At 49.8% G+C, this 22,015-nt stretch overlaps 8 protein-coding genes across 8 annotated transcripts; 7 read left to right on the forward strand and 1 right to left on the reverse strand.

The window, feature by feature from the left end:
• Positions 1-156: 156 nt before the first annotated feature.
• Positions 157-3,146, forward strand: BKA55DRAFT_533175 (telomere repeat binding factor-domain-containing protein; the record flags this gene model as incomplete). The annotated part of the gene is made up of 5 exons (XM_046189429.1): positions 157-205; positions 282-691; positions 742-1,291; positions 1,342-1,866; positions 1,918-3,146. The coding sequence occupies 5 exons, from the start codon at positions 157-159 to the stop codon at positions 3,144-3,146; spliced, it is 2,763 nt and encodes a 920-aa protein (XP_046057351.1).
• Positions 3,147-3,947: 801 nt separating this feature from the next.
• Positions 3,948-5,185, forward strand: BKA55DRAFT_588991 (uncharacterized protein; the record flags this gene model as incomplete). Its single annotated transcript, XM_046194865.1, has 4 exons — positions 3,948-4,040; positions 4,221-4,299; positions 4,348-4,968; positions 5,058-5,185. The coding sequence occupies 4 exons, from the start codon at positions 3,948-3,950 to the stop codon at positions 5,183-5,185; spliced, it is 921 nt and encodes a 306-aa protein (XP_046057352.1).
• A 1,616-nt stretch (positions 5,186-6,801) lies between these two features.
• BKA55DRAFT_54639 (uncharacterized protein) lies at positions 6,802-7,985 on the forward strand. The gene is made up of 2 exons (XM_046190911.1): positions 6,802-7,790; positions 7,839-7,985. The coding sequence occupies exon 1, from the start codon at positions 6,926-6,928 to the stop codon at positions 7,589-7,591; it is 666 nt and encodes a 221-aa protein (XP_046057353.1). The 5' UTR covers positions 6,802-6,925; the 3' UTR covers positions 7,592-7,790; positions 7,839-7,985.
• Positions 7,986-12,753: 4,768 nt separating this feature from the next.
• BKA55DRAFT_683643 (uncharacterized protein) lies at positions 12,754-14,085 on the forward strand (the record flags this gene model as incomplete). The annotated part of the gene is made up of 2 exons (XM_046198536.1): positions 12,754-12,874; positions 12,941-14,085. The coding sequence occupies 2 exons, from the start codon at positions 12,754-12,756 to the stop codon at positions 14,083-14,085; spliced, it is 1,266 nt and encodes a 421-aa protein (XP_046057354.1).
• Positions 14,086-14,583: 498 nt separating this feature from the next.
• On the forward strand, positions 14,584-15,414 carry BKA55DRAFT_533179 (uncharacterized protein; the record flags this gene model as incomplete). The annotated part of the gene is made up of 1 exon (XM_046189430.1): positions 14,584-15,414. The coding sequence occupies one exon, from the start codon at positions 14,584-14,586 to the stop codon at positions 15,412-15,414; it is 831 nt and encodes a 276-aa protein (XP_046057355.1).
• Positions 15,415-16,462: 1,048 nt separating this feature from the next.
• BKA55DRAFT_683645 (Smg-4/UPF3 family-domain-containing protein) lies at positions 16,463-18,606 on the reverse strand (the record flags this gene model as incomplete). The annotated part of the gene is made up of 4 exons (XM_046198537.1): positions 16,463-18,089; positions 18,142-18,332; positions 18,388-18,468; positions 18,520-18,606. 4 exons carry the CDS (start codon positions 18,604-18,606, stop codon positions 16,463-16,465), a joined length of 1,986 nt encoding a protein of 661 aa, XP_046057356.1.
• Positions 18,607-19,145: 539 nt separating this feature from the next.
• BKA55DRAFT_533181 (Metallo-dependent phosphatase-like protein) lies at positions 19,146-20,504 on the forward strand (the record flags this gene model as incomplete). Its single annotated transcript, XM_046189431.1, has 4 exons — positions 19,146-19,296; positions 19,350-19,782; positions 19,834-20,263; positions 20,313-20,504. The coding sequence occupies 4 exons, from the start codon at positions 19,146-19,148 to the stop codon at positions 20,502-20,504; spliced, it is 1,206 nt and encodes a 401-aa protein (XP_046057357.1).
• A 328-nt stretch (positions 20,505-20,832) lies between these two features.
• BKA55DRAFT_496033 (S-adenosyl-L-methionine-dependent methyltransferase) lies at positions 20,833-21,969 on the forward strand (the record flags this gene model as incomplete). The annotated part of the gene is made up of 1 exon (XM_046186338.1): positions 20,833-21,969. One exon carries the CDS (start codon positions 20,833-20,835, stop codon positions 21,967-21,969), a length of 1,137 nt encoding a protein of 378 aa, XP_046057358.1.
• Between the last annotated feature and the right edge of the window lie 46 nt (positions 21,970-22,015).

The following is a 22,015-nucleotide window of genomic DNA, read 5'->3' on the forward strand; positions in this document are numbered from 1 at the left end:
TTGGAGGGCAAAAACTTCCAACAATCATCATCCGCCGTATCGACGACTACGCCGCCGCGCCGAACAGCACCACGCCTCGAGCTCATCTCCTAGAAATACCCTGGAGCTATCCTTGGACACTTCTCCCACTGCTTATGCTTTAGTGAAGTCGAAATAATGGCTGAGCCTGGCCAGCCTGAGCTCAACGCGGGAATGTCCCCGACGGGTGCGTACATGTCCCGCTGCTCTCCGTCAGATCGCGATAGACGAACCTTGCTCAATGCTGACTGTAGTGACCCTAGGGATCAAGCAAGAGCCCACTAATGAAGCTGACATTCTCGAGGGCCTCGGCCTCGACCTTGATTCCATCATGCAAGCTGCGACTAAACGACCATTCGAAGACGAGTCCAACAGCGACGACCCATCTAAGAGGGTCAAGACTGAAGCCGAACCTCCCTCTCAGAACACGCTCGATCTCGACCAAGGCGCCGAAGAATCACTCGAAGATGGCCTTGCGCTTCTCGTACAGAATGCGCTCAGCAATGTAAACGACTTCGTCTTCAGTACCTCAAACGATCCCATGGAGATTGATGGCATTACCGACCACCCTCTACCGCCGCCGCCCCCTCCTCCTTCACCTCCTTCAGTCTCATTCTTCTCCGATCCTCAAAAGTATTTGCGCAAAGCCAGTCGACATGCGCTTGGCAACTTGGTAGGTGGCGCGACCTGAGAGACACCGCAGCGCTTACATGGCTGGGATAGGCACTTTCTGTCCTCCTCTTATTCTCGCAATCATTCGACGACTCGATAAAACCTATCCAAGATGCCGATTCACAACACGCCAAGTCATTTCGCGACCTACAAGCTTCTTTTGCGCAGATCAAGCAAATATATTCCTCGGGGCCCATTCTATCAGCAGACGACCCAGACCTCCATGACCACGAATCCCGTACGATCCTCGATCTAGCGAACCTGGCTCAATTCGGCATCTGGCTATTGCAAACCACGCCATCCTATTCCGAAGCTCATCAGCACTTCCATGCGATTTTCAGAGGCCAAGTCTCAGACCTCGGTTCCGACGCGCTCGATCTATACCTCTCCCTCAAAACCCAGGTCGCCATCGATGCGCTTGCTGCAAAAACACAGGAACAATCTAAAGAGCAAGTTTTGGAAGAGGCACTAATCAACGGGATGGAAGAAAAGCTACGGGGGCTTCATAATGGGTTCGATCTTACGCCTGCCGATTCTGAGTTTATCACTTCCGTCCGATCGAGGAAAACTTCTCTCGAGGGTGAAGCTTCTACCGAATCTGGTGAGTGATTTGTACGAAACGAGGGGGGTCTTCTTACTCACCAGTACTAGCTGTTTTGAGAGAAAAGTACAAGGTCGATGATTTATTGCGACAAGTCTCAACATGTGTAAAGACACGCCTTGCATTGATGTCAGATCTTGGATCAAGACTAGGCCATCCTATGCGATCTAGCGAAGAGACTGCAGTTGACCTCCTGGGCGATACGACCGGCGATCCGAACCTCGACTTGGACGATCTCTCATCTTTCTTTGAAAAGACAGCTTCTGGGCTTGTTCAAGATGCCTTGGCTGGACTGACTGAAGATACTACTGCCACCCCGGCCAACACTAATCCCCAACCCGAGCAAACACCCGCGGTCACCGAAACAATCGAACCGCCACCAGCGGCTGAGCCTACCAAGAGCCCCGAGAAGGAACCCACCTTGACTCCTCAGACGAACGGCAAGGTGGAATGCACTCAACAAGATTACAAGGAGCTTGAGGCATTGGTGGCCCAAAGTACAGACCATTATGTCAAGACTACACTACATGGACTGTCGCCGGTACCCTATCAACCTACAGTTCCAACAAGCACGAGTGAGTTAGGTCTCGGAAGAGGACAAGAATCATTAGCTAATATGAACGCAGCTCAAACATATCTGAACCAGCTCCAACAACAACAGGCTCAAAACCCGTACTATGCAACATATACACAGAGTATCCCTGAGCCACAACCACCGCCTCAAGAACCGGGTCATCAGCTGCCGCCACATCAAACCTGCTCTAGTGCATTGTTGTACGATAAGGCTCGTCAAGCCGCCCTTTCCAAAAACGCATCTCATACAAGAAGAGAAGGCATCCACTCAACACGTCGGCCGTGGACTCAGGAGGAAGAGAAGGCTCTCATGGCAGGCTTGGACTTGGTCAAGGGGCCCCACTGGAGCCAAATACTCACCCTGTTTGGAGCGCAGGGCACAGTATCAGATATACTAAAAGATCGAACACAGGTCCAACTTAAGGACAAGGCTCGCAACCTCAAGTTGTTCTTCCTCAAGACCAACTCTGAGATGCCATATTATCTCCAGGCAGTTACTGGCGAGCTCAAGACGCGAGCTCCCACACAGGCAGCGAGAAAGGAGGCTGAAGAACGTGCAAGGATGAACTCGGAGGAGGACCAGGCAAAGATTCAGGGAATCATGACACTGGCTGGAGGGTTGCAGAACTCTCCACAGGGACAAGGAAGAGCTGCAGGAACGCCAGCGTCAGCCGTTGGTTCGGGAGTTATGACGCCTGCTCAGAATGCTGCGCAGGCAGCGTCGTCCCAGCAAGGCCAGGCACACAATCAAGCAGCTGCCCACTCGTATAACCCAGCCACTTCATCGGGATATCCTCCATCAACTTTGCCACAGTCAAGGCCAAGCGTTATGTCGACAACACAACAGTCGCCCCATCAGGCAGCGCGTCCTCAATCGCAAATGTCTATGTCTCCTCAGACCCCGCGATCCCAGCAACAGCAACTACCTCAGCAGCACCACAGTGCCATGCACTCTCCCACCCACGCCCAGGCTGCTGCTCAAGCTCGTTCCCATACGTCGACACCCGTCGGACAGCTACATCACTCCCCGCCATCAAAACATACGCCGACTCCTCAACCCGCGACTCAACACCATCCTCATCCTCACTACCCGCCTGCTCCACATACTCAGCTCACATTCCCTTCTCCTCCTCCGCCCACAAATGCCACTCCTAATATGCACGCACATGGTCAGGTGCCAGTTCCAGATACGCAAACACATATGGATCAACACATGCACGACAATGCTGCGGAGGCGGCACTGTTGCAGGGGCTTCAGGCAGCGGTGGCAGAGTCTTTGTAACACAACGTTGCGCAACATGCTTGAAAATACCACAGACAGTGGGTGGGCTATCTCTATGCGCAACCTTGTTAGGATCAAAACTCTGTTTGTTCTTTCTGTTTACTTTTTCTGTTTATAAATGTTGATTTCACGATGGACCAGTTGCTCTATAGCGAGCCACGGCAACTAGGGACGCATCACAGGGGGTGCTAGGCGCAGTTGGCTATAGTCATTTCCACGTAAAAAAAGTATATTCTTCTATAGATCCCAAAGCCTCGATGGCTGAATTAAAGGAAAGGAGGGGGGGAGAGAGAAGAGAGAAGAGAGGACTAGTGATAACGCAGTGAAGTGGAGGTCTGGCTTGGAATGATACCACGAATTAGGAGGTGAAATGATAGATGACGACTGGAAACAGCGGAAGATAGACAATTGAATCACCCTTAACCCGCAACAAACATTTTACTCTGATACCGTGATATGTTGTGCTACTGACGATGAGTCAAGATTGGAGATTGCCACCGTGGTTGAAGACGCTCGAATCGCCTATTCGCGATCTTGCAGCCGGGAGCTTACAAGAGCATCCAGTGGTTCGTTTCATAATGCAGCTCGCCGTGTGTCCTGCATCCAGTGGTGATACAGATCCACGTTGGTGGCAGCCCATGACTTCGACTGTTTATCTTGTGATACGTGCCGTCAACGTTTAGTTCAAGCGCAGAGCCGCATGAGCACGACAAATGAGATTATAAATTGCCACCATTTGGTCCCGTATTGTTGGGCTTTGATTTTGAGGTATTGAGACAAGATACGTTAGCCCTTTTCAAGATGTATCACATACCATATCGACAAAGGCGCGGCTATGAAGCGCCCTGCGCGGCGACAGGGACTATATGTCACAACCCTCCAACAAGCCTGCATGTGGATGGGCAGATACTTCCATCGCTGTATTGCCAGTTCCATGCCTGCATGCAAGCTGAGGGTGGGCGAGCATGTCCTATCCAAAAGTTACCCAGAGCTTCAGTTTGCGCCCAGCGTGGGTTGTTACTAATTCTTGACGGATATCAAATTACTAATGAGTGTGCAGACATTCGATGTCAGGCAGTAGACAATGGAACGAGATGTGCTTTGGAGGTCAAGAATGGGAACATGGAAGCATACAGATACTGCCCACAGCTTCGTAAGACAGCTCATTCACTCTCTTTGATGTCAGGGCTAATAAGTAAAGATCTTTGTGAGTACCTAGATTGTCAGAATCTGAGATCACGACACCGTGACCAATACCTTCCACTCTGCGACGGCCACCGCTGCCAGTACGACAGTTGCCGGAATCCTAGAGACGGTGGTGCTGGTGTATTCTGTCGATCTCATACTTGCAGCGAGCCTTACTGCGGTGCCTTCGCTCCAGGCACAGATCTAGACGATCCTCAACGGTTCTGCGAACGTCATCGTCAATGTCTAAGACCGCACTGTCCACGTCTCTGTCATACTCGCGACAACGGACATCCCACACCTTTTTGTGGTGCGCATTACTGCGAAGCACATGATTGTGACGATGGTCGTGACGGGGGTGCTTTCTGCCATGCGCATACGTGTGTCGAGCCAGGCTGTGTAAGAGGCAGACAGAACCCTGGTGAGTATTGCAGGGAGCATACGTGTAGGCATTGGAACTGCCGGATGAGGAGGATTGGGAGGGAATTTTGTCCGCAGCATGAGTGTGCCTATGATGGCTGTAACGCTGAAGTGGTGGAGGGGCGGTTTTGTGACCGTCACAAGAGACGTATGGGGGCTGGATTTGGGGGGAGAAGATATCCGGCTCCAGGGATGGGATATCCCATCTACGACGACGGTGAGTTCACTTGATCCATTCTGTCACAACTTCTGGTTCAGATGCTAAGAGATAGATCCTTATGATATGTGCCCAGGCATCCACGACAGAAGAGGATGTGGCCGAAGGCCTGAACACGGCAGCCCATTCTGCCAACACCACATCTGTCACGTCCACAACTGCCCAGCCCCTAGGACTCGATCATCTCAGTTCTGCATTGATCACGAGTGCCCTATAGAAGGGTGTCCTCGCCCAAGGCGTACACGACTCCACGGGATTAGAGATGGCGACTCGCGGTTTTGCGATCAACATACTTGCAGCCACCCTGGTTGTCTTATGCAAGCTAATGAAGATTCGGATAGATGCTTGTTTCATGAGGGCGGTATGCCTATGTATAGGAATAGGATGATGGATGGTGATGGGGACAGAATGGGAAGGGTTCCTCGAGGTTTTAGGAATCAAAATTACCATGAAGATGATGAAGATGGACTACCGTATCGTCAAAGACGGTTTGGCTGGGCTGAACCAAGGAGGAATCAATTCGCAGCATGGGGTAGAGCAGTGTGAGGCTACCAAGGGTGACTCATTTCAACCAGGCACTCAGCCCCAGTTGACGAGGACTGAGTGTTGGGGGCGGTCTTTGGTGGGATACATAGAGTAGAATGTAAATTGAGGCTATTCACAAAGACAATGCGATTGTGGATGCAGGGTCTCGACCGTGGCTGGGCCGAGCCGAGAATAAAGTGCTTGCATTTTATTTTCTGCAAGGGCAAGCGGAAGTGCAAGGGGTCCCGTGGTGACGATGCCTATTTTTTGAAGATGATGGTGTTGAAGAGGAGAGACTGGAGGCCTGATGTACCTGTCATGCGGATATGTACAGTTATTTCTGTCTTTCACACTGTACATAATACAGTAATACTGGGCTTCAATACAGTGTGTACAGGTCAGATACACAGTCCCCTCTGGGTCTCTTGACTATCAGCCCAACCACGCGATATCCCGCTCACGCTCATCAGGGACGAACACCTGCACATGCACGTCACTCAGCTAAAGATGCACGACACATGGCGATTTTGATATTCTATAGGTGGCCTTTCTTTAGTAGTATTCATTAGTCGCAGCCGCCAGGGCTTTAATTTCGATGATCTCTTTGACGCGCTTCGACAACATCATTAATACACTGGCCTATCAGCTCAACTCATCACCTCAAAGAACTTGTAAGCTCCGATCGATGTAAAAACATAGCTTTATCTATTATAAGTCTTGTCTCGTTAAGTTATTGTATCTCGTAAAGTCCTCTGGGCGTATTGCTGACTTCCTCTGTCTGTCTGCCTGCTCAGTAAAATGACCACCATCATCAATGAGACAAAATCGGCAGATGGCCACGCGCCACTCCAAGGACTTAAAACTACTCATGTTGGTTATTCTATTTCAACCCATACTAAGTTAAAGGCCCATACCATGTATTGCTCTGCCACAGTTTGAGTCCTACGCTCAACCCTCAACCAGACACTCACTTACACTTTACCACATCATACGCTTCTACAAGCCACGATGTTGAGAATTTCGCGTCCGCGTGCTTCTCAAAGTGGAACATCCAAGTCATGGTGTCTTTAATGCGAGTTCTTAATGATTGTTTAATTCCAACTGATTGCTTATAAAAGCCTATGCTCTTCGTAGGCATAATTCCCTTGTTCAAACACTTCTGACCTTCTTTGATCACCTGCATTGGCCCGACTGTCTCTTTCAACTGTCATTCTTTATATCCGTGGGAGCTGTTTTGAAACAACAATAGGTCATTCATATCACTTCAAGACCTTTTCATAAGTCTCAAGTTATCGAGACACTTTCTTTATATCTTCCATCCTACCCAACTATCTTAAACCCAGATCTTCTGTCTTCTAAACTTGACGCAACTCTGGACTATCTCGACTGTCAAATACGAAAGAAACTTAGCGAAACGAAACATAGACTCAACATGTCTCGACGCTGTTATGTCGAGACCAGCCCCGATGGACGTCCTCAGCTCGTAACCATCAAGCGCTCGCGATCTTACCACCACTCCCACCGCCATCCATGCGACTACTACAAAGTCAGCCGTGAAGAATGGAGAACTCTCGTACGACAGAACGAACTTCTCGATGAGGCCAACCAAGCATACGCTTCCCAAAACGAAACCCTTCGATCTCGACTCCACAGCTCTGAAGCAGAGACTCATCGACTATGCCACGTCGTCATCCCCTCTCTCAACGACCAAATCGCCAAACTCTCCCGCGAGAACGAGTGTCTTCGTCGTGCAGCCGAAAAACCCTGCGATCCTCCAGTTCACACTTATCACTTCGAGCTAGAGAAGCTGCGCACCAAGATATGCAGACTTGAAAGGGAGAACAAAACTCTACGAGATGATAATGGAGATCTTCGCTTTAGAGTGCGCGAGCTATCTAAGCAGATTGACCAGAGTCTCAGTCGCAGAGTTGCAGACTTGACTAAGCAGATTGAGTACTGGACAAACCAATCTGGATTCTGGAAGAAGAAGTACGATGAACTACGGGAGCGACATCTTGGTCTGATTACGATTGTTGAGTCCAAGACTGAGAAGACGGAGTATTACGATGATGTTTTGAAGCGGCGGCGCGTTTGTTAATTTCTTATTTGGTCCTTCTTTATACCCTCAGATGGTTTCGTTATGAGCATCATGATATTATTCAAATAGAACAATGGTCAAGGTCTAGACGGGCCCTTGATCCCCCCTTTGTTAACACCGCCATCATCTGGCACTATTCCCTTGCGCTATTCTTTTCTTCCACAGAGACTTTCTTTTTTTCTTCTTCTTTGTTACTAAGGTATAAAGAAACCTCTATCTCATCTGTTGATATACTGACACTCCGCAGTTGGATATACCCCTTTCTGAATGAAAGTTAGGTTTCAGGTCATACAAACTCAACGTAACCTATATCTTTTGCAATGATTACATTCTACTAGAGGAGGAGGCATGGCAATACGTTGGACGGAGTTTGTTCATACACAGATATCCTATGTGGTCGAGTAGAGAGAATGATAGTCTCCCACTAAGAGCATCTTGCACCCCTCATGAATTGACAAAAATAACGATTCTATGTGACCGCGTGGCTAGGTTAGACTGCATGAATGCTATCTTGTGACGTACGAATCCCATCATAAACAAAAAGGATGGAATGGTCATGAGAACTCGACTCGACTCAGGGTAGTATCCAGACATAAAATGTCTTAGAAACTTCACTTTTGCAACGATACTAAGCATCAGGTAAGCAAACTAGCAACACCAAAATGTCACTAGAGATTTACAGTTTCGTCTCAGCTCACTAGAAGCAAAAAGAACAGGCTGGATTCTGATCATTTGAGCATTATACACTGTCATGGCGTAATGTGGCATGATGGCAGTGCATTTGAGCCGCAATAATCGCATGCTTTGTAAGACTGATGTTCTCGACAGCTCGATATGCACACTGATGCCTTGCTGTCTCCTGGCGAACCATACTAAAATTCATTTTGTTTTGACATGAGCTGAGTACTTTACGCGGTGCAACGCGATATTCCGTGGTATCGCGCACCGTTTCCCGAAACTCGTGGGGCATGTCAAAGACAACGACGACGTGGAATGGAGGGGCAGACGAGGCAACCAAGGAGAGAGGGGTAATGACCAATAGAGGCGGCCTCAAAGTTAGAAAACAGGCGGGAAACGTTGAAAGAAAAAGTCCTATTCTAGGCAGAAGGGGACTTTGGGACCATAAGGATTGGTCGCCTGGTTTAAGTGGAAAAAGGCGACCAGGATAACCTTTGGGGGCCGACAAGACATTGGATGTTGATGTGTGGAACTGGTGGAGGAGCGGTTTGAGAATATGTGTGCATATGGCAGTGCCTTGATCCGCGAAAGAACAGTCTGATGAGGGTGTGGTAACAAGGTAAAATGGCTGCACACCGAACTAGTATCGAGGTTTGAGGGACCGTGAATGAATGGGTGTGGAGTAGACGGGAGGGAGCCGTAGTGATGGTATCGTGGCGGATGTGGAGGACATGAAGGCGCCAAGAGGTGTGAGTCTGAAAGCGGGTGACCAGTGCGAAGAGGTTGCGAAGCCTGGCTCAGGGTTGCCTGGGTGAAGTAAAGTAGCTGGGGTACAGTATTTTCACATGACCTTTCCTCACAGCATTATCCAGTTGACTCACATGGAGGGCCTCAGAATAAATTGGTCGCGCTTATCAAAACAGGGGCTGTGTATAGTCTAGAGTCTAGGAATGACGGGCAATTTGATCAACAAATTGCATTGTAAAAACGGCACACCTCGATCTCAAGTGTGCGTGACTTGAAAAAGCGATATGACAATGTGATACGTCTTTGGTTGAGAGTCGCCAGCAAGCGCGGGTAGATCCGCAGTTTAATTAGCGATGCCACGGTGAAAGGTTTGACGTTTACTTTCCGAGTTCGGAAATCTCATCGAAGCCTGTCAACCGTGATATACCCGCACCGCAAGCCATTTAGCGACCGTTACCCTTAGAGGCAAACGAAACCTGGAGGGTGGAGGTGGACGGGAGCAGCCTCCTCCCGCTGGGTCGGTAAGGCAGGGTACGTACTGGGTTTGGGGCTGAAGACCTCGTGTCGGTACACAAAATTCCATATCTAAAATTGATCAACAAACAACCAAATTCAGGGGGTAGGAGTTCAAACGCACGCAATAGAGCATAAGGAGCTAGGGCTGGAAACGTGGTAACGGGGGGTAGCTTGGCGGCGGAATGCGGGAATGCAAGGAGAGCCCACGATAATGACGGAGCTCGCTCAACTCAATCCACAAAAAAGCTCATAATCAAGCATTGAATGCCAGCAAGAGTCAAACTAGCTCGAGGCCACCTCACGAGCCGAAAACAAAGGGGGGCGCTTATGAGTCTAATGACCCAGCCCCAGTCAATATCAAACACTCCATTCCCACCGAGTCAGAAATTTCCTTTCTGCCCCAATTTTGTTCTGACAAGCGGGTAGGGAAAGAAGCTCGAGCGTTTAGGTTATTAAACCCCCAGAAGCGGGAGGCCCTCCCGGCGGATGTCCCCCGGGTCCGGGCCCAGGCGACCGGCGATGGGCGGCGGGCGGCTTCTCGAGTACTAGGGCATGGGTCTTGACTTGAAATGGTTTTGCTCTCCACACACAAGCTCTTCCATTCCGACCTGATGAGCGATGTCTCCCCACGATTATGTTGGAATACCAACTAGAATCGCAGTACGATATCGTACCTACATAGGTAGTGTAAATCGTTTCCCTCCATTCATGATGCGCATGATATCGCACGTCCTGCAGAATACATCATGGGTTACCAACCGAAGCCATGCTGCCACTCATCTGCTCGCGGATGCAAGAAAGTGAGCTGAAAGGGTTGGGTAACCACAGACAAACGAATAAGGAGGGTTTCACACACATCACATCAATGGCTGCCCTGGTCCAGAGTAACGCACCACGGGAGTTCAAATTGGATGGATGTTTGCACACACACGAAATAGTTGTAAAGCTTTCTTTCCATGTGCCGAATAACTCGCATTGACGACAAGGGTGACGGCGCAGAAACGCAACCAACGATACGGCGAAACTTCCATGTTAGCTTGTCAAGCGAATCCTTCCCTCCGCCAGCCCGATGAGTCACTCTCCTATAGCTTCCGTCCAAAACGGACTCTTTTGGGTGCTTTGTGGGCGGCGGAGGCGCTCCAGGGGCGGCATAAAAAGTGACTTGGTCGCTCGCTCAGATGGCGGTGTCCGCACCGGTGACAGTACTTAGCCACGAAGCGGCATGAAGCGGAGTCGTCGTCGGCCAGCAGATAATCAACAACACGACTTTTTTTTCGAAAATAGGTTGGGGTTGGCGAACCAGTATTGCAAACGTTGCGACAATGTGAATCATAATTTCCTCCGTATCTTTTTTTGGAGGGTGGTTAGTGGGAGGAATGCAGAATGTTCGTGGATATCATGACAATCAACGGAAGTCAAACTGGCTGTTTCCGACCCCCCCTGTCTGTCATCCAGGGTGTCTGGTTGATGACTGGGGGGTAGCTTTTAAAGACGGTGACGATGTCGGCAACGCTTTTCTAAGCCCTTTCCTCTGTCTAGGCCTTTTCTCGTTGCTTTTCCGCTGCAGGTGTTTTCTTTTGCTTTGCCTAGGTTACGGCGTAGCACAGGCCGCGGAATAGCAATAATAATATCCCATATCATGCCCCTTTTTCGGCGATATGAGGGATTCAGGAATCAATGTCCAAGCAAAGAGCCGGGGGTGGTATAAGAGCACAGAAAGGCCAGAATTTAGAAGCCGAACCGGCAGAGAAACAGAAAAAGACCCCGGCTTTGACAGGGGTTTAACGTTTGGAGGTGTGGGCGAAGTGGGCATTGGGCTCTAGTCGGCTCCCCTTGGGCACTGAGCGTTGGTTGCGGTCCCTGGTGTTGGCGTCACAACGCTTTCACTCATCGACTTTGCGTATACCGCACTGGCGGGTTTAATGTGTTGAGAAAGGATCCATGGCTTGTCTGAAGCGCAAATGCGAGTCTGAGTGTGCGCCAGGCCCAGTTTCCATTTACCATGTCTCTGATGTTCCAATCACGAGGTTGGAAAAAGAGTTCCCCTTCACTCCCTCTTTGGTGGTTTTCACACCCTCAACTCCCTTTATTCTCTCAGTCTGGACAGGGGTTGATGCTATTTTGTAACGCAGCGAAGAGGATGGAGAGGAAGAAAATGCCTGTTCCCTATCCCTCGGGTGCATGTGCGGTGCGGGTGTGTATAGTACTACAGAGTACGTAGGATCAGAGGAGTCTGCATACTGTCTGTCTGTCCCTTTCCCGTCTCTCTCCGCGTTTGCGTGCACCGTAATGTACCGACTCTGCATAGACGTGCAGTTGAGTAAAGGTAGACCATAGCAGACCGCAGATAATCGTCTCCCCATCTGCGTTTTGTCGTCATCTGTCCATGTTGAGCATAGATCAAAGAAGAGTGTAAGTGTGTAAGAGGATAGATGAAAAGCAGGTAACTTCATGAACTCTGAGGCAGGCACAGACAACAACAACCATGTCTTAGAAGGAGCACCTCATTCACTTCAATTTCCTTTCTTTCCATATTGATACTCTATCCCCTGCCTCTCTGTCTGCCTACCTGCCTTGCTTTGTCTTAGACCTGGCCCTTCCTTTATTGCGCCCCCCTTCTATAGCCCACCCCCCATTCCAGACAACTAAGACACCTGTAGCCTGTACGCCTTTCTTTTTTTCTCTCCCACAGCCGAGTTTGACAAAACCCATATCAACCCGAATATTCTACTTTTTCCCTCTTCTGCCTGCACCTGAACTTACTTCTCTTTTCACCACACACAGGTTTATTCCGACCTTTTCTCTCGAATATTCTATTCTACTCTGTACTGTGTTGCAGAAAGGATATTTATCTATCGTCTTTGTTTTACTTGTTGGTAAAGCAATAGTTAACAACTAACTTGAGTTTAACACTCAACTCATCTCTCTTAACTCGACGTCACTTTTTTTTGCCTTTGTGGCCCCTCGCGCTCCCGCTCCCGTTCCCGCTACAACCCCTCCAGTAGAGAGCTTCCAGCCAAAAACGCCCGCGCTCTTCTACCCGCCTGCCAGACCAATTTACACCGCTGGTCGTTGGGCAGAGCTGCACCGCAGCGAACAGAGTTAACACCACAAAATAACCACGAACACAAATTATCGAGACGACTTTGGCGTCACTTCTCGCCTCTTCTCTATTCCTTCTTTCTTATTGTTGGCGATCGTAAACAGTCCAAACCGACGCCATGCCTCTCCACCAGCGGACTTCTGCTAGCCCATCTAAGAGGAGCAGCTCCTCTGTTAGGAGCACTGTCTCTGCCAGAAGCACTAACTCTTCTTCCTCCTCCAAATCAAGGGCATTGACTGGTATGTTCAATGGTCGCCTTTCGGGTTCCCCGCCTCAGCTGACTAACCTCGCTTTTCCTTTTGTAGTACAAGACCATGACTACGAATATGAATTTGATATCGAATCCGAGCTGCGCGACGACCTTCAAAAGGCAAACACAGAACTCAACAAGGCCAATGCCGAGAACGACAAATTGAGCGCCCAGAACGACAAGCTCAAGGCCACCATCGAGCAGCTCACCCGCAAGTTGAACGAGTCCAAGACATCCCTCGAAGAAACCACCCGCAAGCTCAATGAGTCTACAATCTCATGTCGTGAGCTCAAGGCTCAGATTGAGGGTGTCCGCTCTGAGGCTGATGTCCTACGAGAGGACAACCGCCGCCTGAACACAGACTTCGAGGAACTCAAGGGCGATAAGCGCCGCCTGAACAATGAGTGCGAGGAACTCAAAGAAGAAAAGGAGGCCCTCAAGGAGGAAAATGAGCGCGTCAAGTTCGAGCACCATGACCTTGAGCAGCGCTTCATCGGTCTCCAGGCTAAGCATGAGAACCTCACCATGCGCCACAATGCTGTAAGCAGCCAAGCTCCCTCGTCTGCCATGACGAGCCCCATGTCCAGCCCAATGCCCAGTCCCCTTCCTGCCCCTCTACAGGAGGGCCGTAAGAACCCCTCCCGTCCTTCCAGCAAGGCCTCCAGCAAGGCCTCTAGCAAGGTTTCTACCAAGTCTTCCAGCAAGCGAGAACCTCGCGAGGATCGCCACCGTGAGCAGGAGGATCGTCACCAGTCTGAACGGGAGGAGAGCTCTCGTGAGGAACACACTCGTGAGAGACGTCACCGGGAGGATCGCGAGCGCCGCGACCGCGACCGGGAGGATCGAGGACGCCCCCAGCGCAGCGAAAAGCCTAAGGACAAGGAAAGATTCGAGGCCAAGGAACGCTTGTCGAAGCGGTTTGATGAGCGCCCTGCCGTGGCACCTCGTCAGACCAGCTTCATCGAGCCATGGGGTCCCGGAGGTTGGTCTCCTCGTTATGATGCCCCCTCAAGCGACTTTGACGCTTACGGCCATATGGCAACAGGACGCAAGGCCGCCAGTGTTGTGTCTAGCGGGGCTTATTCCAATGTCCCTCGCACGACCAGCATTGTCAATGGTCACTTCAGCAGCGACAGCAGCGCATACGATGATGAGCGGTATGAGGATGGTTCTTACCATGCCTACCCCATCCCTAACTAATCATTCTTTTGTCTTGTTTGATCTGCCATTCTCAAGGTTACCTGGTCTCTGACTGGATGCCACCAGATAGAATGGGCCACAGGTCAAAGCAGGATGCTCATGGGGATCGTCATCATTCACATGAGCATACTCCCTCCTCGAGACGCCCTCGAGGAGTGAGATCCTAGTAGGTAGGGCTTTACACCAAGCTCCACCTCTTATCTCTTCCAATTGTTACCTATGATCGGATTCTGGCCAGTCACCTTCCTATTATGACTCAATTCCAATGGCGAGTTGTTCCAGGCCTAGTCTACTAATGTGTCGCCTTGCCCCCGCATGGAATATGGTTACCGACGCCGGCCGAGATATTTAAGCCCCCCACAGGATTATCCAATCTCACTCGCAGCATCCCAACTTAGACTTACATTTATTTTTCTGTTGGTTTTTGCAGCTATACACAGACCCCAATCGAGTTGATTGGGATCTCTGCTTTTCATACATACGTTTTACATCATCGCCATGAAGCTTTACCCTTCCATTCCCGAGGACCTCGCCGCCTGGGTGCAGCAGCAACCTGTCTTCTTCACAGGCTCTGCTCCTACCCATGGCTCTCATATCAATGTCTCTCCCAAAGGCCTTACAGACTCGCACTTCGCTATCCTAGGACCCAACCAGTGTGCCTACATCGACCGCACTGGTTCCGGATGTGAGACTATTGCCCATTCATACGATAATGGCCGCCTGTGTTTGATGTTTATGAGTTTCGGCCCCGCCCCTCGGATTGCCCGCTTCTTCTGCCGGTCCAGGATTGTCGAATGGGATGACCCAGCCTTCCCAGATCTGGTCCGTCGAATCTCCAAGGGAAAGCGTTCTACATTTGATGGCGCCAGAGCCATCATTCTGGCTGATGTGTTTGAAGCCCAGACAAGCTGTGGCTTCGGTGTTCCCCGGGTGAAGAGGGGTATATATGCACCTGATGAGACCTCTGAGAAGAACTTGTCTCTCGAGCAAGTCCTTCGCGAGGGTGTGGATGGTAAAGTGAATGAGCTGGCTGTGTTTGAGGAGAGGCCTACAATGGATATGTGGGTGGCAAAGCGAGTTGAAAACAATACGTTGTTGGAGTATCATAAGGAAACCAACGTGCTGAGCATGGACGGTTTGCCTGGACTCAAAGCTGCTCGTCGGAGCGTGGGAGAGACGTTGTGGTTTACGGACGCAAAGGCGCATGCAAGGAAGGTTTTTGCTCAAAGCGAAGCGATTGCAGTTGGATTTGTTCTCGCATTGTTGTTGTACGTTGTCATGGTTTCAGTTGGAGCGATTTCAGCGTCATGGCCAAGGATTCAGGCTTGAATGGATATAGGAACGGCGCAATTTTCGGTTTTGGGATACCAAAAAGTACAGTGTTGTTTGGCTTTCTAAAAAGGTGTTCCCTCGAAGGGATTGGATTTCTTTTATTTATTTTTTTCTTGTTGTTCTTATTCTCTTTTCTAGATACACATTTTCGCTTTTCTTGTTGTCATACCAGATAGATTTGTAACGCGTTTGCTACAGGATGCAGGTCCAACAGCCTGTGTAGGAACGATACCACCCATGTTAGGATAGTTTATTAGTATTAGTAGCACTAGAGTCTTTTTTTGAATATTCTGTTAAAACACTTGTTTCCTCTTCTGCCTCTGTGAATCTGAATGTCTGATTCCCCCTCACTTTCTTGACGCCTCGTGAGTCATAATAGGCTCTCCGCACTTGATTCAGGGGTTATGCTCTTATGTACGCCATGACCACCCAGATGACGGCATTCACCAAAGAGGTTCTTGCGGCATTTATTTAATAATGTGATAATGATCGAGACCTTTTCTTGTTTCATGGAAGACCTACCATCTGCATTGTTCGGGAGGGAGGGGTTGGGAAAGCTCATGAAGCATCCGTATGTGCCAGTTGACGTTTTATCCCAAGACCACGCCGCACATCTAGCCACATTCTCAATGTAATCACTTATCAATACGAACTGTAGACGCAAAAGTCATATTGCTGCTTCGATCTCTGAACCTAGCATAATCACCCCCTTCCTCACTGTGCCACCTCTCGCTTCCTCAAACGCCACTTTCCGTTAGAGTAATTGTCTATCAAAAGATCGACTCTGCATTGGATTCGTAGCATGTTCGCGCAAGGCAAAGGCACAAAGACTAGAAATGAGTCGTGCTCTTATCCGCCTGCAATGGTTCAGCTGCTCTGCTACCCGCCTCCTGGCTGCGTAGTGTCCATGCTTTGAGATAAGTTGGACTTGTTGAGCAACTGGATTGCACATTGGGCTCATAAACAGCGGCACAACGGGGCAAATCGTGCTGCTCGATAGAAGAGTAAGATGTTCGAGAAAAGTCCGAAAACCATCTCGTTACACTCAGCCGCCAGTGTTGGCTGGAGCTGAAGGAGGAGCAGCAGTCCCTTGATTGTTAGGACCAGAATCCTTTGCCTTATTGCCTCCACCTCGTCCACGTCGACCACGGCCAGACGCCTTTTCCGACGCAGCAGATCCAGCAGCTGGTGCAGGTGCTGTCGTGGCCGCGTTTGCGTTCGTATTGGCAGGCTTCTTGTCCTTGCGCTCCAAAACTTGCACAGTACCCTGTGCAACAGTGATGGGACTGGCTGTAACAGCCTTCACAAGACCCTCGTGTTCAGCAAAGTCAACATAAGCGAACCCCTTTCGCTTGTCAATCTCAACAAAGGTGATTGTGCCAAAATTTGAGAGCGTCTGTTTGAGCAACGCCTCAGTAACGCCTTGGGAGGGGTTGGCATGCTTGACAAAGCCACGAGTAGCATCAGGAGAAACAGTAGGGGGCTTCTTCTGGGCATTGGGTCCCTTATTAGGTCCGCCTTTAGAGCCACCGGCTGCATTGTCTGTTTTCGATCTCCCTCCCTGTGCGGCCTGCGCTTGCGTTGTGGTATTCGCTGGCTTCGTCGGTGAGTTAGATTCAGCATCATTACCTTTCTTCTTGAGGAGCACAATTGGAGGGGTGGGAGCTGGTTGACCCGATGTGCTCTCCTTAGCTTTCTCCTTACTATTTTCCTTACCCTTCTCCTTTTCCTTGCTCTTCTCAGCATTCTTTCCGCCTCGAGTTCTGCGGTTTGACTGCTGCTGCTTGTTGGCATTTCCAGCACCTCGTCCCTTCGGTTCTGGTGCTTCTGCCTCGGCTGGTTTGACAGGCGAAGATGGGCTTTCAGAAGCACTAGCCTTTGTTTCGGCAGTAGATATGCTCTCCTTTTCTGGCGTCTTTGCATCTGCATCTGCTTTGGCAGCGTCTTGACGCGCCTTTCTGTGCGCACTTCCGGGACTGAGACCAAGATCTCGTTGAAGGATCCTTGCTGCAGCCAAAATTCCCGCACGTCGGCTCTTGGGTGCAGTTTCCTGGGCGCTTGAGTCGTTGGGCTGGCTTTTAGTATTGGTCTTCGAGGTCTCCGCATTCGGCTCAGAAGTTGCTTTCTTGGTGAGGATTTTGACCGTCTCCTTGGGGGTCTTTTCTACTTTATCTGCCTTGGACTCTTTGCCCTTCTTCTTACCCGAGTCTTCGTCCTTAGACGAGTTCTTCCCCTTGCCGCTTCTAGAATCCTGCCCATGTTTGGAATTTTTGGAGGATGAGCTCTCCTTTGCTTTGTTTGCCTTCTTCTCCTTGAGGTACTCGATGAGCGGCGTAGTGGTGACTTTAGCCTCCGCCTTACCAAGGTCGTCGCCCTCTTCTCCTTCGACGGTTTCTTTTGGCGGCGCTGGGTTCGCTAGTTCCTCCAGGAAAGCCATGAATTCAGGATCCTGATCGATTGTTCCCTGTCGAGCATCGGTGCGCTTCTTATTGCTTGGGACCTTCTTGTAAATGGCAAACTCAACTGAAGGAGGACCAATCAAAGAAGGGCTATTAAAAGATGCCTTCGCATCCTCCCAGACAGCGGTTCGCACAGCATCGCTCATAGGCAAGATATCATCCTTTTTCATAACATGAACGTAGGCGCGGCCAGGCCGAGAAGGTTTCGAGGGGCTTTTAATGGAGTCAGTAATGTAAAACTCGGTCGCAACGTTGAGTGCCATACTCAGTAGAAATCTTTCCTCCAGCGAAGGAAAACCAGTCAACCTTGCCCTTACCCAACTCCCACTCACTTCCAAGAATTGATACAAATTCTGCCTGGGTCATTCCAGGAGGCAGACGACGTATCACGAGCTTTTCACCCTCGTTATGAGCCTTGGTTTTGGTGGGTTTTGGAGTTTCGCTCTCATTCGCATGCTTTCATCATAGTTAGTCAGAGTGTCGTCGTTTCTCGCGAATCTTGTAATATCACCTTATTGGCCTCGGTAGATCTTGCATTAGAGCCTCTCCCTCTAGCTTTTCCATGAGAACTGTTCTCGTGTGACCCCTTTCCCTAAAACAGGTCAGATATCCATGTCCCTTAGTCCCGAACGTCACTAATCACCTTTGTTGGTTCTGAGGTCTGATTTGATGATGTCTGAAGACCTCCGTTTGCCCGTCGAGACAGGACTTGTGGTGCTTGAGCTGACATCTCGCATACCGCAAATACCTTAGGTTGTAACTGACAATACCGTTATGTTGATCGATATAGCGAAAGGCTCAAGTGAGTGCTGTAAGGCTCGATGAGTCGCGGCCTTGCTGCCCCGCCAGTGGCAGTGGGGCGATATTGGAGAGATATGCGATTATCCACCGAATGATGAATTCCTCACGTGTGATCTCGATTATCGGTGCGTATGATCTTTTCAAGGATAAAAAGGAATCTGTAAGTTAGTAAAAGAGGAATCTTGAAGTGGGTAAGAATTATTTATAACCTTAACCAAAATAGCAGGTGAATATCCTGTCAAAGTTTCTCTCTCTGGTGATGGCCGAAGAATTCCCGGCGTTTCACTATCGCACCCCTCCATAGCAAGGCAAGCAGGCCTAAGCATAAGCCCCACCCCATTCGCCGCATGTGTACCAGTACTACGACCAACACCTCACATATCGCAGTACAGGCTTCGCTGGGCTGGCATATCTCTCCCCGCCATCATCCTCCCATATAGATCTTCCATTGAAGGGGCATGCTAGATCATGGCTTCAGGCGTACCTCGACCAGGCCCTGCGAATCTGGGGCCCAATGCCGGCCTCGATGAGTGGCTAGAGGAGGCCAAACAATGTCATTATTTGCCTGAGCGCGCTATGAAGGAGCTGTGCGAGAAGGTCAAGGAGATTTTGATGGAAGGTGAAGACCGTCAGACTCAGATTCACCGCTGACCTGCTGACTCGGTATCTCAGAATCCAACATTCAGCCAGTTTGCACCCCCGTCACTGTGTGCGGCGACATTCACGGCCAGTTCTACGACCTTCTCGAGCTCTTCCGGGTATCTGGCGGTATGCCAGGCGAGTCCAACGTGCAGGCGCCGAAGACAGCTACCACAGTCATTACCTCTGACGATATCGAGCCACCAACAGAGATTACAAACCCCAAGTTGAGGAAGAAGATAAAGTCTTCGGGCGAGAATGCAACATCCAGCGGCGCGGAGGAGACCGAGGCAGTTGAGGCAGAGGAGGATCCTGATTCCACAATGGCAGATCAAACCGAGTCTGGTGTCACAGTGAACAAGTCAAGTCAGAGTGCGGATACTCGATACATCTTCCTAGGAGATTTCGTGGATCGAGGTTACTTCAGTCTGGAGACCTTCACATTACTAATGTGCCTGAAGGCGAAGTAAGCAGCCTTTGGTGCTGGTCGCGTGTCTTGGCTAACCATATTCCACAGATACCCTGACAGAATAGTTCTTGTTCGTGGTAACCACGAGTCTCGGCAAATTACCCAAGTGTATGGATTTTACGAGGAGTGTCAGCAAAAGTATGGCAACGCCTCTGTTTGGAAGGCATGCTGTCATGTGTTCGATTTCCTCGTCCTTGCCGCCATCATCGACGGCGAGATTCTCTGTGTCCACGGCGGTTTGAGTCCCGAGATTAGGACGATTGATCAGATCCGAGTTGTTGCCCGTGCGCAAGAGATTCCCCACGAGGGTGCGTTCTGTGACTTGGTGTGGTCAGATCCAGAAGATGTCGAAACGTGGGCTATCAGCCCTCGTGGCGCTGGATGGCTATTCGGAGACAAAGTTGCAACTGAGTTCAATCATGTCAACGGTTTGAAATTGATTGCTCGAGCCCATCAGCTCGTTAACGAGGGTTACAAGGTATTTAGCGTCCTTCTATCACGACAAGGGTTGTACTAACGATCATCAGTATCATTTCCCAGAGAACTCAGTAGTGACCGTCTGGTCGGCACCCAACTACTGCTACCGCTGTGGTAATGTTGCTTCTATCATGGCTGTGGATAAGGACTTGAACCCCAGGTTTAGCATTTTCTCTGCCGTTCCTGACGACCAGAGACATGTCCCGGCAAACAGAAGGGGACCTGGTGATTACTTCCTGTGATGAAGGATGGTGTACGTATAACGGACTTAATGGCATATGTTGCATGTAGAATAGCATAGGGTCAAAATACCCATGGTCCATCGGTGATTTTAGTGGGAATGGAAATGGATGGTTTTGGGTTGGGTAGAGTTGGGACCTCAATTATGAGCAAGTATGATCACTTCATTTTATTACATTTGTGAAGTTCCCGATGCTTCTTGGCTCTTTAAATGAGCAGAGTGGTTATTTTGTTCAATGGCCTCCCACATGACATCGTCAACTCTGTTTTGATAGAAGTTATCTGAACCCTTCTTGGTGGATCACTCACAAAACTCCACCTCCCACCAACATGCCAAAACCAAAGGCCCCCAAAAGCAATCCAATACAAAATGCCATCAACGAATGGATTGGCTCAGGGCTAATTTCCAAAACCGAGACAGATCAAGAATGGAAAGCCGGACTCTTGAACAGCGCACCCAAGCGCTTTACCATTTATGAACCAATGGTCTTGCTGCCCACAGGAAGCTTCACATCCCTACCCTGGACAACCACATTGCAAGACGCGGGCCCAGATTCATGCCAACAACTCTGGTCTAAGATCCTAGAACAACTATCGACACAAGCAAAGGAGCCACTGACTCATCTTGCCGTGAATGAAGGCATTCCTCTACATAAAGCAGGTGAGGAGGCGGATGAGAATGTGAGAAGAAGCCCAAGTGGGCTTCGCACTCTCTACGGAGATTTTGGATCTTCAGATGCCTCAGCGGATGAACCCTCTGAAGAAGATTTTGAAAAGTCATTATGGGTCTCGACGAAGCAAAATGGAATATTACAAACATGGGCGCCCAGATGGACAATGTTCAGCCGGGGAAATGTCAAAGAGAAAGCAAGACTGTTGGACATGGGAAACAAGACACTCCAGGGCTCATGGGCGGCTGATCTCTATGCTGGAATCGGATACTTTGTCTTTTCATATGCTCGACTTGGCATGAGGGTCTTATGCTGGGAGATCAACCCATGGAGTGTCGAGGGTCTACGACGTGGTGCCAAAGCAAACCGATGGAGCGTTCGAATTGTCCAAGGCTCAGACTTGGCCCTACCAAATGAAGAGATCCTAAACGGAGGAGAGCATATTATTGTGTTCTTGGAGAGCAATGAGAAAGCTCTACAGAGGATACAGTCGCTACAGGGCAATGGCATTGCACAAGATGTACGGCACATCAACTGCGGTTTCTTACCCACAAGCGAACCAACTTGGAGAGACACATGGGATATTTCTTCTCCAGCCAGTGAGACATGGCTGCATCTTCACGAAAACGTTGGCGCAAACGACACAGAAGCAAGACGCCAGGAGATCCAGTGCAAATTCGACGACTGGAGCCAAGGAACAGATCGGGCAGCTAAGGCCGAGCATATCGAGCTTGTCAAGACATTCGCACCAGGCGTCTGGCACTGCGTCTTCGACGTTCATGTTTACAAGATCTAGCTATATCGCGTATCATGCCTATTATCCCAATAATATCGAATACATA

Source organism: Fusarium redolens (genome assembly GCF_020744475.1).
Source record: "Fusarium redolens strain MPI-CAGE-AT-0023 chromosome Unknown BKA55scaffold_1, whole genome shotgun sequence".
NCBI lineage: Eukaryota > Fungi > Ascomycota > Sordariomycetes > Hypocreales > Nectriaceae > Fusarium > Fusarium redolens.